Here is a 13,815-nt window from a genome sequence, read left to right on the forward strand (position 1 = left end):
GGCAGTGATGACACTGCTTCCCTCTCCTTCCCCCTGCAATGACAGTGCTAAGTGTGAAGCTGTACAGTTCAGGCAATGTTCACATACAGATCATATTCGCTGACTTGGCAGAAATGACCCAGAGCAGTTTCCTTCCTGTTGCTATTAGCTTAATACATGTCGGCTTGTTCCATGCTGAATTACATCCACGCATGGAAACTTGAGTGGCAACATGAATAGTTTTTGTTTTGGTGTACTCAGTGCATTTAGGATAATAATTAATTAAACAAATGATAAAGCGAGATAGCAAAAAAGCATTTTGATAACATTCAGAACTATTTTATGAGCTGTTAAACCAAGAACTACAGACAAACATGGAGAACTACAGAAGCATTGAGCATTATTTTGGCAATACTTTTTTTTTTTTGTCCACAAACCCAAGATGCTTTACCATAAACTAGAAGTACCAGGTTCACATTTTCACATTGGCCAACTGCGCCATTTTTCACTTTATTATTATCACATGGAATTAACAAGATCCTCCAGGTGCTTCACTGGCTGTAACAGACTTAACTCGATTCATGTCAGTGGAGGATCTAGGTCTTACCTGCCATACTTGTTCTTCCATTAGATTTTGCTTTTTATACGGCACAGAAAAGGCACATGCCCCGGCAAATGCTCAAAATTATTCTATCACTCATCAAATCTCTGTCATGGTTCATTTTTTCAGTATGCAAACAGCACCTCAACAGACCAAGTTAAAAAAGGATTGGCCCCCTCTGAGCCTTTTGCACACAGGAACAGCAACCACAACAGCTCAAATAAAAATGCTCTCTAGAATTGTGTCAGCAATGTACTATCTTTAGGCAGTTCCAACATTGGATATTAAAATTAGCTTGGAATGCATAAACTGAAACTAAATGTGGAAACACCTTTACTTACTGTGTTAAAATTTGGGAAGAATCCAACAGCAGAGCTGCTGTCCACAGGGAAGGACATAAAGGGTTTGATATCCAGGGAAGGCTGCATCATCAAGGTAGATGTACGCACAAGGGTGGGAAGTGTAGTAGTGCCTGCCAAGAGCAAACAAAACCAGGAATTCATAGTATTCTTCTTTCTACATCACACACAGCATAGCTGACACGACCACCAAGAAAAAATAATACAGGGACGTAATAAAGTGAGTCTGTAGGAGACACTGTCATTAAAAGAAACCTGTTTCCACACACTACAGATGAGGCAGAGCACTTCCCTATGGCCATGGATACTCAGATGCTGAAGAGGAGACATATGGTATATAAATCACACTGACAGGTAGAATAAATCCTCTCTAACGCTGAAAAATTCTGCTGTGCCAAAAGGCCAGGATGAGCACCCATGAGTCAGATGCTTTTGCAATTCATGGTTGCCTGTTAGATCAGCTAGCACAGACAATACACGCAAGCTGAAATCCAGAGGATTGTTTCCAAGTAGCGATCTGTTATTTTTTCCTCTTCTGACAGTAACTATCAGGTGCTGCACAAACACCATTTTACCTAACGTATTAAAAAATGCCTTCTGTTTTACAGTGCAAGGCAAATATTAGAAAACAGCCAACAAGTAAATGATCAGGTAGCACAAATGAATGTAAATCTTTACATACAATGCAAACTAGTATTTACTTAATTGGAGTCCAGATCTTTCTCTCCAAATAAGAGAGCTTCCCAGAAATCTACGTGCTGAAATTCTTTCTGTATACACTTGAGAATCATTCCCCAGCAAGACCCCAAAGAAATGGGAAGGCACAGATGTCCAAATATTCATTTTTAACTAGTTATCTGCCCTCAGTTTCTCCTTCCTGGGTTGAACAATTAGTTCAGCACTGACTGGAGCAGGCACTGGAACACAAGTGTCCCACACCTCTAAAAGAGTGTGAGTCACTCTCTGCCTCTCTTACCTCTGCCAGAATTTCTCCATAATTACCTCCTCCTCCCACTCGCTGGTGGCCAACACATCAGCTGGGAGTTTAACAGTCCTCTTAGGAATTTCTCTGGTCTTAAGCAGAGCTGACGCAATACCGAAGCTTTTTCTCCTAGAAGTTATCTGAGCTTTTTTAAACCCAGTCAGGAAGGTAAAACAAAAAAGGGGGGAGGGAAGGGAGGGAGAAGGTGGGGAGAAACGTAAACAAGCCATTTTCCCTCTCTTCTCCCATAAAATCAAATCATTTGCATCTACTTGCAAGATGCGACGCGATCCATATTGGCTGCCTGAGTACCGGTCTTCCATTAAGGGATCTCCCTTTCTCCCTGTTAAGGACATCCAAAACTGAAGGCAGAGTAGAAATTTTCCTCCTTTTCATCTCATCATCCTGCCTCCATGGACACAATAAACCCCATCTTACAGTATCCAAGAGGAAAGCTGAGTTCAGAAGCCAGATGGGGCTGCATGGATTTTTTGGATGGTCAAACACTTATAACTAGCCCTGAGCTCAAATATTGTAGATGCTGGAGAGACAGTCATTTTGATCACAGCTGTAGCACAGTAAACATATTATGGTCTAGCAGATGAATAGCAGGCCACAATCGATTCTCTGTTTTTTCTATAGGAAAAGTGTGATGATTGCACAAAGATGGGTCGTTGACAACTATGGAGAGAGAACTGTAACACCATCCCAACCGAGCTGCAAAACTCGAATGGAAAAATATGCTTGAGACACTTTCCCAGAATATTTTCTACCTTCTCCTAGCCCAATAATTTCATAAATATAAGGTTTGTTTCTGCATAAGCCCAAGAAACTCATTGACAGTTGTGCTTAATTAAGCGTAAGTCAAAGCTTATTCAAGTGGAGTCACAAACGTCAAAAAGCTAAAAGCTAACATTCCTACAGTTTCTTCTTCATATCCATAATGAAAAAACCACATCAATTGGAAAGCAGTGTGTCAGAGGATTCCGAAGAAAATATCTTCAGCTGCAAAAGTGATGAGTATTTCTACTAGCTGGTTTTGAAACAGATGATTTACATAATTTGGATTTCAGAGTTGCATTCAAATGGCAGCTCTGTTGTATTCAATTAACTAAAGTCCATAAAGTGCCATCATCAATCTAACTTCTCCAAGTTTCTCTTTGAAGTTTATAAGCAATTAAAGATCCGTGAAGTTAAAAAAGACCTGTCCTCTCTTTATATATACATAGCTTAATGAAGCTGTTACATATTTTAACTAAATTTTACAGAAAAAGTATAAAACAATAGAGTTAAATTGTGACTGACATTTAAAATCAGAGTTAAACTAGGTTTCCGATGTTGTCTTTAACCAAGGTATAGAAAGCATTTGGCATAAAAGTTTTAAAAATTAGAAAACAATTAGCATCTTCCTGCAAACAATGCAATCTTCTTCGTACTCCTAGGCTGAGTACAGACCATTTCACATGACAAAGGAATTCAAAATCTGCCTGCAGTTTTGCAGCTTATGGTGTTTCTGCTGCCAGACTAATATATGACCAATAGGCTAGGATACACTCAGAGTCTGTGCAAAATAGAAAGCACATACACCTACCTCCTACTGATTAATGGAGGCATTAATAACAGAAATTTATTCACTTCTGTTCACCAGTTTACTACTTCAGCTATTGCAAATCAAATACTAGGGACCCTGTTTGACTGAAGTCTGATTTGCAGACCCACTTTTCAAAGCCTTTGGAAGAATGATCAGATAAAGATGACCTAAACTGCAGCTAGAAGCACTTCAGTACAAATTATCAAATTAAAAAGAACAGGGCACAGTTTTACACTGGCATTGCTCCCAAATGTCAAATAGATTCTCACCACCACTCCACCAAATCTGTATGCAGACCTGAGCTAAGCAGGAACGCTGGCACAAGAAAGATGTAGCTGACAAGCTTCATTATCCTCATAAATTTAACAGATGTTTACCATTTCATTAGCATTTAAATTATAAAGACAACTTACCATGTCAAACACAGAGTGTTTAGAACTACTTGTAAATCTTTGGCATAAAGATAACCGATCTTTCTTGTAAATTCATTTGTTCACTTCAGCTTTATAATTTTCAAACAGTGTTTTTTACCTTTGTAATTTCAATTTTGACTCCCACAGCAGAAGTTACCTATGTACCGGAGATGCAAGCAGCAGGCAAACTTTGCCGAAGTGCACTGATTCTCACTGGTCCCTTTTACCCTTGTCTAAGAGGAGGAAAACAGGCTTTAATCTGAGCAGGTGATCCAAAATGTCTCATTTTATTGAATGGTTTTCTTCCTCCTGTACATATTTATCTGAAAAACAAGTCTCCATGTAACAAGTGCTGTTCCTCTTCAGCCACATAAATGTTGCTTCATGGACACTGCAATGCACTGGGACACTGATGTTTTTGCAAAAGTTATGGAAGGTGGTCATCTTTACCCAAATTTGATCTGTCTCTAACAAAAAAGGCACATAACTAATAGAATAAGCAGCAAAAGTGGTATTTTGGGGGAGCAAATAAAAAGTCTTGTATCGGTCGCTCCCACAGCAAGACAAGTCCCAGGGGCCAGTGAGACATGCTTTACCCAGGCAAAAGAAGGGGCCAGATGACATGGAGATTCAAGAAGTCTCTACCAACAACCACTTGCAGCTCCATTGCAGCTTCAAGAAAAACTGTGGGAGCCAAGACTAGAAAGACTGCAGTTTAGGCAGAGTCAATCACAGTTAGCTTTGGCCATGGTTAACAGTCACTACTTATCTTTTTCAGGTAAGAGCGATGTCATGTTCATTCAAATCTAAACATACAATTTCCCCCTTTTTACCTCCTAAAAGCTATTTGTGAAAGTATTACTTCTATGATTTTCTCCCTAAGTGCATTTCTTTATCATTGACAAACAAAAAAAGATGTAATGTCTGCACATTAATACCTCTGATTTGAGCCAATATTAGACGATTGCATGAAACCCAAATCCACCACAAAGCTTACTCATCTAAAATACATTTAGTGAACAGTTTCAGCATACTTAAAGAAATTAACTACCTTCCAGACTTGAAAGCATGCTCTTCCAAAGTCTTCATTAAAGGCTTCTATAGAAAAATCTAAAGCCATACTCGACATTTTCCCCTTTTTCTATTACCTAAAGATATTGTTACCATAAAGGTAATACTGTCAAGGTTGCAGTATTACTACAATGTTTTAATCTGCCAATCTAAGGAAGCAGCCCACACTCAGACCAAGAGCAGTGGAAGAGTAACTGAAGTGCTATCAAGTCTGAATAAAAGTATCCGGCTGACAAATTTCTGTGAATTGCAGAATCTACATCCACCTCAGACTGCACATGGTTGCCTTTGTTGTAACTTGTGCCATGGATAGTATTTGGGAAACTTCCAAGGGATATTGCTCAAGTTGTTCACACCTACCACTACTCAATTGCATTACATTGAGAGTTTTCAGTTCATGGACAGGCTGTGCTGGCTTTTTCATCCCTGAATTGTCTGATCATTTTCAGTTATAAGGAACTTTTCTTTCTACACCAAAATTGAGCAGCCTTATCTGGCCAGGGAACCGTAGCAACTTAACTGATGGGATGGGTCAGTTCTGGGCTTTTTCCTCCCTTGACCTTTTTAGTGCAGCATTTTTCAGACACTATTTGAGCCAACAGGTATCCCTTCACGGGTGGATGACAAGTTGTTCCTTTCCTTCTGCCCATCTTGGCTGAATTCATTATGGACTGCAATCTCAATATGCACAGCCACCCTGACTTTAGACCTCGCATCCTAGTTCTATTTACAGCATTTTCCTTCAGAGCTCCAGAAGAGGGAAGCCAGGCAGCACAACCCTACAGTTTTGGTACAGTTTATTAATTTGTCAGTGGAAGTCCTGAACACTGTCAGAAATGTTTACTTCAGCATGTGGCTCAAAAAATAGTTCTATAAACAAGTTAGAGCCAAAGGTAGTACCTAGCCTTTCGTACTGAATAAAAAAAAAAAAAAAAATAATCTTTCTAGCATTATTGACTATGCTTGGAAAAAATAAAAAACCCCAAAACCCCACCACCACCAGAAAACCCCAACTTGTCTAAGACTTTCCTACACTTGCTTATATGCAGGCTTACGGGAAGATGAGCGCAATGAAATTAGGTTTTTATAAACAACCCCACCTAACTACAGAAATGCACAGCATAAAAAAATTAATAGCTTTCTTCCCTTATATCTGATGTCCCCATTGCATCATGCCTCAGATCTATTGAGTTTCACTACAATTCTTTTTCTACCCATAAATGACAGGTAAAACTCAATCAATTCCAGGTCACGGCATTCTGTAGATCAGGTATTTATCAGACATTAGCACCTAAGACATTTCCCAATACTTAATATAAATATCAGTCTTTTTTCCTTCTCAATATGATCAGTTTAGGGTATTCAGAAATTTCCTAATTTTGTTTTTCAGTTACAGATATACATGAGCATTAAGGAATGCCATGTGTTTCTGTTTATGCCTAAGATAAACTGCTAAAAACAAGTTAGGGTGTAAGTAAAATAATTCTGGTTTTCTGAACAGCAGGTGTTGATATCAAAATGGTTAAGGAAAAAGTAATTCTAGTAGTATTCCATTAATAATACTTATGAAAGTGAACATTAAGGCATACTTCCCTCTTAAATAAAAGACAAGTGAATAAATACAGCATTTTAGTAGGGGTTTTTTTGTTTGTTTGGTTGTTTTTTTTCCAGGATTCATTCAGCAGAACAAACATTACTTGCTTATAATATGGTATTATGATAAATGAGATTTATGACACCCATAGGGATTCCAGTCTGTCAAAAATAGTCAAGGAGGGATAAGACCATTATTACAACAGATTTTCCCAAATAGCAAATTAACATGATCCTACGAGATAACTCACTATCCAGGCAATTCATTTTTTAGAATAAGTTGAAGCAGAAGCCCAGCATATATGAGACATGGCACAGCCCCCAGCTGACAATAGGAAAAATGCTAACAACTTCTCTGCCCCCAGGGCACCATACTAACTAATTCATTAATGAATGAGATGCAGCTCCTTTGGGAGTTGATACGATTACCAGAGCCATTGATACATGTGCATCTTTTAAAACTTGGAGAGTGCACTGAATTCATACCTCTTAAACATTATTCAGATATCAATAGAGCAGTCAGACTTTCCATTGACTAACATTTAAAATGCACAAACCATACATGCCCACCAATGTTTGGCAAATAAAAATGGCAAATAAAAACGTTTGGCAAATAAATCCTCAAAAGATGTCTCTTTTTTCAGAAGCCACAAGGAAAGGCAGCAAGAACTGAGGTAGAGCTTCTGTCTACTCAACAGCACTAAACAAGAACCATTCTGCGTAACACTCACAGGACAAGGTATAAGAAAGCACTGGTCCAAGTCTAGCCTTCCATAGCAATATATGGGTACAAAATGACAAGCCAAATATTCTGCACTCCATTCTGAGTTTATTTTTTCAGTAGATGTTTCAGCAAACCCAGAAGCATTTGATGCAAGCTCACTGCAATGTACAAATTATGGCTAAATCGTACAGTTTAAGCTGTTCATGCTCAAGAATGACTTATCTAAAAAAAAGTCAGATTATGAAAATAATTCTCCCCCTACAAATTAAAACATGATTTCCAGTATGCCTGATCATGAAGTTACTATTTCCATTATTATCCATCTAGAAATAGATGCTCTATGAAGGTGTGCTAACAGAATTCCATTTTCTCCTTTTGTATAAAATCAGATACCATGAAATGAGGAATTTCTACATTTCAAACACATGTAGGATTCCACCAACTAGGTCAATATAAAAAATAAATTGAAATCTGGTGCTGCTGAAATGAACGGAAGCTTTGTCATTTAATCAATCCATAAAGTCAACCATCAATTACTTACCTAATATTGATTATATATAGCTAATTTACAATCAGAAAAGAAGTATAGCAATATATTGCATGTATTTCACGTAAGAATTCAAAAAATAAAAACATAAACCCACTTGTACTTACAAGTAATGACATCTTTACTGGATCAGACCCTTCTCCATCGAAATATTAGGGGCTGACTTGGAATTACTTTAACTTCCATGATTTGTTAATATTCCTCTGCCTATCTAATTCTTTCCCATCTCCAAAGTCTTACGGTTGAAGATGTTCATTTCAAAAAACATAGACCGTAGATCATAAATACTAAACATATACTTGATATGAGGACACTAATGGAAAAACTGATATCAAAACCCTCTATTATAATAATATTAATATTCAAAAGAACTGTGTCAGTATTTATTTCCTTATCTTTACATTTAGTACATCAAAATCATGGAGAACAAATAAAGATGTCTACTTGGCAGGGGGCAAGGGAAGGGGGAGGGCAGAGGCATAACAATAGGAAACTGGCATTTCAGTATTTTAGAGAGAAATACTTCAAAACATGAGTCAAGAAAAATCTCATTCTCCTTGCAGTTGTACTGCATTTCTAATAGTTTGCAATAACAACAGGAATCCCCATAGGTTTTGTACACAAGATACCAGAACAGATGGAGAGGAAAAGGAAGTCCAACAATTAGAAGTGGAACAGATTATCTTGCACTTTCCTTGAATAACTGTCACAATTGCCTGATCACAACATTTGGAAGAGCCCTGTCCTCACCTGGATTTGCAGAACATGCAACTCACACTCATGTCCTCTTTCTCCTTTAGCTGTGTTCTTGCGGCTGAGAAAGGGCTTGCACACTTCCACAACGTACAACTTAAACGTTACAGCAATTGTGCTACACTGTTCCACACATTTTGCTGTATTTATATTCCCAAGTCAAGTGAACTCCAGAAGTACTCTACTAGTATGGAAGAGTGTTTGTTAGCACTGGCTTCTTGTCAAGTCTAAGCAATTAAATAAATTATGGAACATCCTTCACTATATTTAGAAGAAACACACTGGCTGCAGTACAACTGCAATTTGCTATTATCTATAGGTACTATGGAAATATTTGTCATTAGCTTCTTAAAAGAGCTAATTCTCTAGACTTCTAAAGCAACCATGGCAATCTGATTGGAAAGCAGAGTGGCACATTATAGCTCAACATTAGGCTCAGTGAGTTGGATTTTATTCTAGTCAAATAGTGACAACTATTAATAAATGCAACAGTCCTGCCTGCATTAAAGTCAGCTGGAGTTCTGCAGTCTATCCCAGTTTCTTTTTATCTGAAACTCCTGGCTTGCTCAAGCCTCTCCCTCTGGTATCCACAGCCTGAGCGAGCAGCTCTGCCCTCTCCTCTGTTCTTATCTGCTTCTAGGAAACGCTGCTTTGGAGCTGATTTCGCTGTGAAGTTTTCCAATTATGACAGAAAACACAGCTGTCTTTTTCACTCTGTTCTCTTGCCACCTGCACTAAAATGGAGATCTTTCTGAAATCCTTAGGATCCTTATTCTTGGTGTATTTAAACGAGGCTCCCCTTGCCTTTTCCACTATCCCAACACAAAGGCACAGTGAGAGTTTGTTTGCTCTTCTGTTGTCACCTTTAACTAAAACCACACCACCACTACATGCCTAATGAATTCATAATCTTGTCCAGATCATGGTGTAAGTTCCATGTCAGTCCTCATGTTTTCCTCAGTGCACATTCTTAGGTGCTGGGCACCAAGCCTGTGAGTGTACTCCAGTTCAGGATTCTGACTTAACACAATGTTACATTACAAACTGAAGTTTCTCTAGTAAGTAAAAACTGAGAAAAAGGACCAATTTACATTAACTTAAAAGTTTCAGAATTTGGGGGATGGAAGGATGGGACTTGGTTGCAGTTAGTTTTTAGAGAGCCTGTTATCACTTCACCTCTCATATAACCTGATGTTTCTAAAAACCCAACTCTTCTGGATTCTGTCAGCACTGAGCTCATCATCAAATCCACAGTGAGCTTCTGCACGGCCTTTCTTTCAGGATATACTGAGTTGCTATCCAGTAAAACAAATAAGTCTATCACTGGCAATGCTGCTGGATGACTGTTTTGTTATTAGTCGGACAAAACCATTATGCCTTAACTTACGCATTTAAGGTGATTTATGTCTGCAGTTGGCTTCTCAGTCCTTATTCCGCTTCAGTACTCCAACATACCAGCTCAGCAATGCTGTGCACAAAAGGTAATAAATAGGGGTCCAGACCCATGTGCTTCCTCACAGATACATCTAACCACTTAACCACATTAGACAATTTCCAACTGTCTTAAAAGTCATCATAGCTTAGATAATTTCATGCCTCATTTGCTTTTCCTACACAATAACCTCTAGAAAATACAGTTACCCAAACTGCTGCTTGTTCTCTTTTTGCAAGTTCTTCTATTGGTATTGCTCTCTAAATATCCTTCAGAGAAAAGACAGCCACAACAGCTTATTTAGGTTGTTGACAGTGATCTACAGAAACTATATGCAATGGAAACCATGATCTCTACTGAATGAAATCTAGTTTTCCCTCCAATGATTTTTTTTTTTTTTTTAGAAATTTCAAAAGGAGTTTGAACATCCAGTCCACCCCCTTTCTATCCAAAAGGTCAATTTCAGTCACAATCTCCCCTTAGTTGCTATCATTTCCATAGATAGGTATGTGCTTTTAAACAAAACTATCTTTTTGTTTAGAACTAAGAAACAATGAGACAGGGAAGAAAGGCAGATTTAAAAACCTTCATAACGTTGTCCAGGTAGCCTACATTCCACACTGAATTTAGCTGCTCTGCCACAGCATAGGGCACACAGCATATAAGCACCTGTCCAAAGAAGTCAAATGTGTAAAGGCAGTGGGCTGATTTACCACACATGCAGTTTAAGTCCAAGTGATATAATTGTTTTTCTAAGACTGGTTTACTGAAGAAATTCCTAGATGGCTTAGAAGTAGTTTAAGGAAAAAAAAAAAAACAAAACAACTCTTTTGTAATTTCCTAGTTAATAGTACAGAAGGAAAAAGCTCCTCCTTCCGAAACTTCTCTTAATTCTTCCTAGTGCTCTATCTGCTGCCCCTAACTAAAACAATAATAATGTCTTCACAGGATTTCAGCTTTCTCCTAATCAGATGCCACACTACATCTCCTTCCTTTCAGAGCCCACACGCATAGAAGTCACAGAAAAGGACAACTCAGAGCTCCACTTCTCAAACTTTACAAGTTACCAGTGCACCTTGTAGTACAGTACCTGGAAACACAAAAATCCCAGAGACCTCACCCCACTCAAGAACTTAGGAGCCAGACTCAGCACTTCTCTTACCTGAAAACACACCTAAAGGTACCTCAACCTAGGTATGAAAAGAGCACAAGAGTTGCATTTCTGACCAAAGACCTTTAGGCCATTTACAAAAGGAAGATAGATACTACAAGTTCACCAGTGCCTTAAAATACTCAGAAGCTGCAGAGGTTTTTGCTATGAACGCTCAATTGTGAATCTTTTTAGCAAAGCAAAAGCATAACTGAATCCAGACTATATAGTCCCATAAAGTCTTCCCACAATTAATCAGTGCCACAATGCTCACCTTAGTGCCTAAGGTTACAATTCGTCTCCTCTGAAACATTTAAACATATACACAGCATACTACTCAAAGATAAATAATCCCTTGATTTTGACATTGTGTTCTTGTCATGTTAGGTGCCGTGAGACAGTGGGCAACCAGCAAGCCTGAACAAAACTGGGCTGTTGTAATTGTGTGCTTAACTTTAATTACTCGGGGATAGTATTTGCAACTTGACTCCAGAGGGAGGGCAGCCTACCATTGACATCACCAGATCAAATATAACCTAAAAGACCAATAAGCTGTATTTCAGTGGCATTTTCCCTGCTATTATTCTTAAACTTTAAGTGGTTGCTAGCTAGCTGGCTGCTACAGACCTGCACTTTAAATAACTCCTGAAGAAAAAAAAAAGAAAGGAAAAAACAAACTAATGGTGTCTGCTTAAATCTTTTAAAAAGTTAGTAAAAGGGAACCTCAGTTCACAGGACTAAAAACAGTGTGGAGTCATGATACTCAGAAGATCAAAGTCCACAAATCTTGTCTCTCCTGAATTAAGGTGCACTGCTTTACTTATTCTCAAGGTCAGGATTGATGAAATACAGATTTCAGAATTTATTAAACTAGAACACATACTATCTACCTACACTGTGTTACACAGGGAGGAATGAAGGCAATAGATTTCAAATTAAGAGATCTGTTAGCACAGATCACCACACTTGTGATCTTACTGACATGAACACTGGCATCTGATTAGAAATCTTATTCTGGTCTTGGGTACAGCAGTGCACCAGCCCTGAAAGAGCTGGACTATAAGGACTTTAGATGCTGTTACATTTTCAAAGACTGAATGACATGAATTTGGGCAACCCTACCCTCAGCTACATCCATAAAGAGAGACTCCCAAAAAAGCTGTATATAACAGAATGTTTCTCTTAAATTGAGACTGGACCAAAGAAATTTATTTTTTTTACGAAACATTCAAACTGACTTTTAACAGGACTTCAGCTAGTATAAGCCTTTCAAAAAAGTCATGTCTCATTTCCCAAAGTCTAATTAGTATCACTTCAATATGATTTATTTAATCAATTTAATTCAATTCATCAAACACTGTACTGAAAATTGACTTGAGAGTCAAAGAAAGCATGAAAGCATTTTTGTAAAACATGCCATGCAGCCTGCATCTACTTTACACGACCACACGGGGAGCAGGCTGGGCAGCCCTACCACTCCTCCAGTTCCCAACACTCCCCTTGTGCCAGCGCAGGGAGTCAGACCAGTTGGAAACAAACTGGCATCAAACCAACAAAAGACAAGTTTGCTTTCAACCAGACCAGTGAGTGGGTCAAGCTGAACTCACAGTTGTGAAACAGAGACTACTGAGACGGGGGTGGCTGAAAACAAAAAATGTGAGCACCGATGCCTTTTATTCTCATCCAGACTCACCTGGATCTCTTTCTTGCCATGTAGCAGACAAATTCCATGCCTGCCACACTGTGCTTCTGGTTATATTTCTCAGGATGGTATCTGTCTTAGTTGATAACAGGGCAGTATTAACTTGCACTCAGCTTGTGACATACAGCAATTCTCTCCTGTATTAACAAAGTAGTGATTCCTCCTTATGTGTTGCACTGGTTATTACTCAGTTCCTGGTTTCCTTCGTATAATACTGTGACCCCATCACCTCTTCTATTGCTCTGGGACTTCATCTTCTCTTCAGAAGTGGTAACAGCTCTGTTATTTCCATCCATGCAAGTATCACATTTGTCAGGACAGCGTTTTAAAGATCCTAGTTCACTGAGACACTGTGACTTGTTCTTACAGGTTTTTGTTATTTATACTGATGACTGTCACATTAACACAACTGATCTTTCAAATTAAAAATACTGCACTATGCAACCAAAATTCTTGGCTTCCTCTGCCATTCACAGAATAACAAACCACTTTTTTCTTTGGTATTCTGCAAGTGTTCTAAGGGAACTTGCAGAAGGTTTCCTGAAGTTAGATGCTTATGTCAGTCTCATTTTATTTTCTAATTTTGTACTACACATTTATGATATTCTTTCTTCATCATCCTCAGTAATTTAAACTACTTTCAATTTCCTACCTACATATACAGTCATAGAATCATAGAATAGTTAGGGTTGGAAAGGACCTTACGATCATCTAGTTCCAACCCCCTGCCATGAGCAGGGACACCACACACTAAACTATGTCACCCAAGGCTCTGTCCAGCCTGGCCTTGAACACCTCCAGGGTTGGAGCATTCACAACTTCCTTGGGCAACCTATTCCAGTGCCTCACCAAGTCCTTGTGCTTGAGTCCATAAAGAGTTTATAGTTTAGTTAAATTATCCTTGCTATACTTCTTGTC

At 38.5% G+C, this 13,815-nt stretch overlaps 1 protein-coding gene across 1 annotated transcript in view; it reads right to left on the minus strand.

Annotated features, from left to right (window-relative positions):
• Positions 1 to 921: 921 nt before the first annotated feature.
• The window catches only part of LOC104402412 (zinc finger protein 385B-like), a gene marked incomplete at its 3' end in the record, with an annotated part of 79,791 nt that continues 66,897 nt past the window's right edge, over positions 922 to 13,815 (minus strand). The window contains exon 3 of the mRNA XM_010010284.1: positions 922 to 1,052. Within this exon, the coding sequence (XP_010008586.1) occupies positions 922 to 1,052 (131 nt within the window). The remainder of the gene's footprint in view (positions 1,053 to 13,815) is intronic.

This window comes from Nestor notabilis, unplaced genomic scaffold, assembly GCF_000696875.1.
Source record: "Nestor notabilis isolate BGI_N333 unplaced genomic scaffold, ASM69687v1 scaffold4632, whole genome shotgun sequence".
Classification (NCBI taxonomy): Eukaryota; Metazoa; Chordata; class Aves; order Psittaciformes; family Psittacidae; genus Nestor; species Nestor notabilis.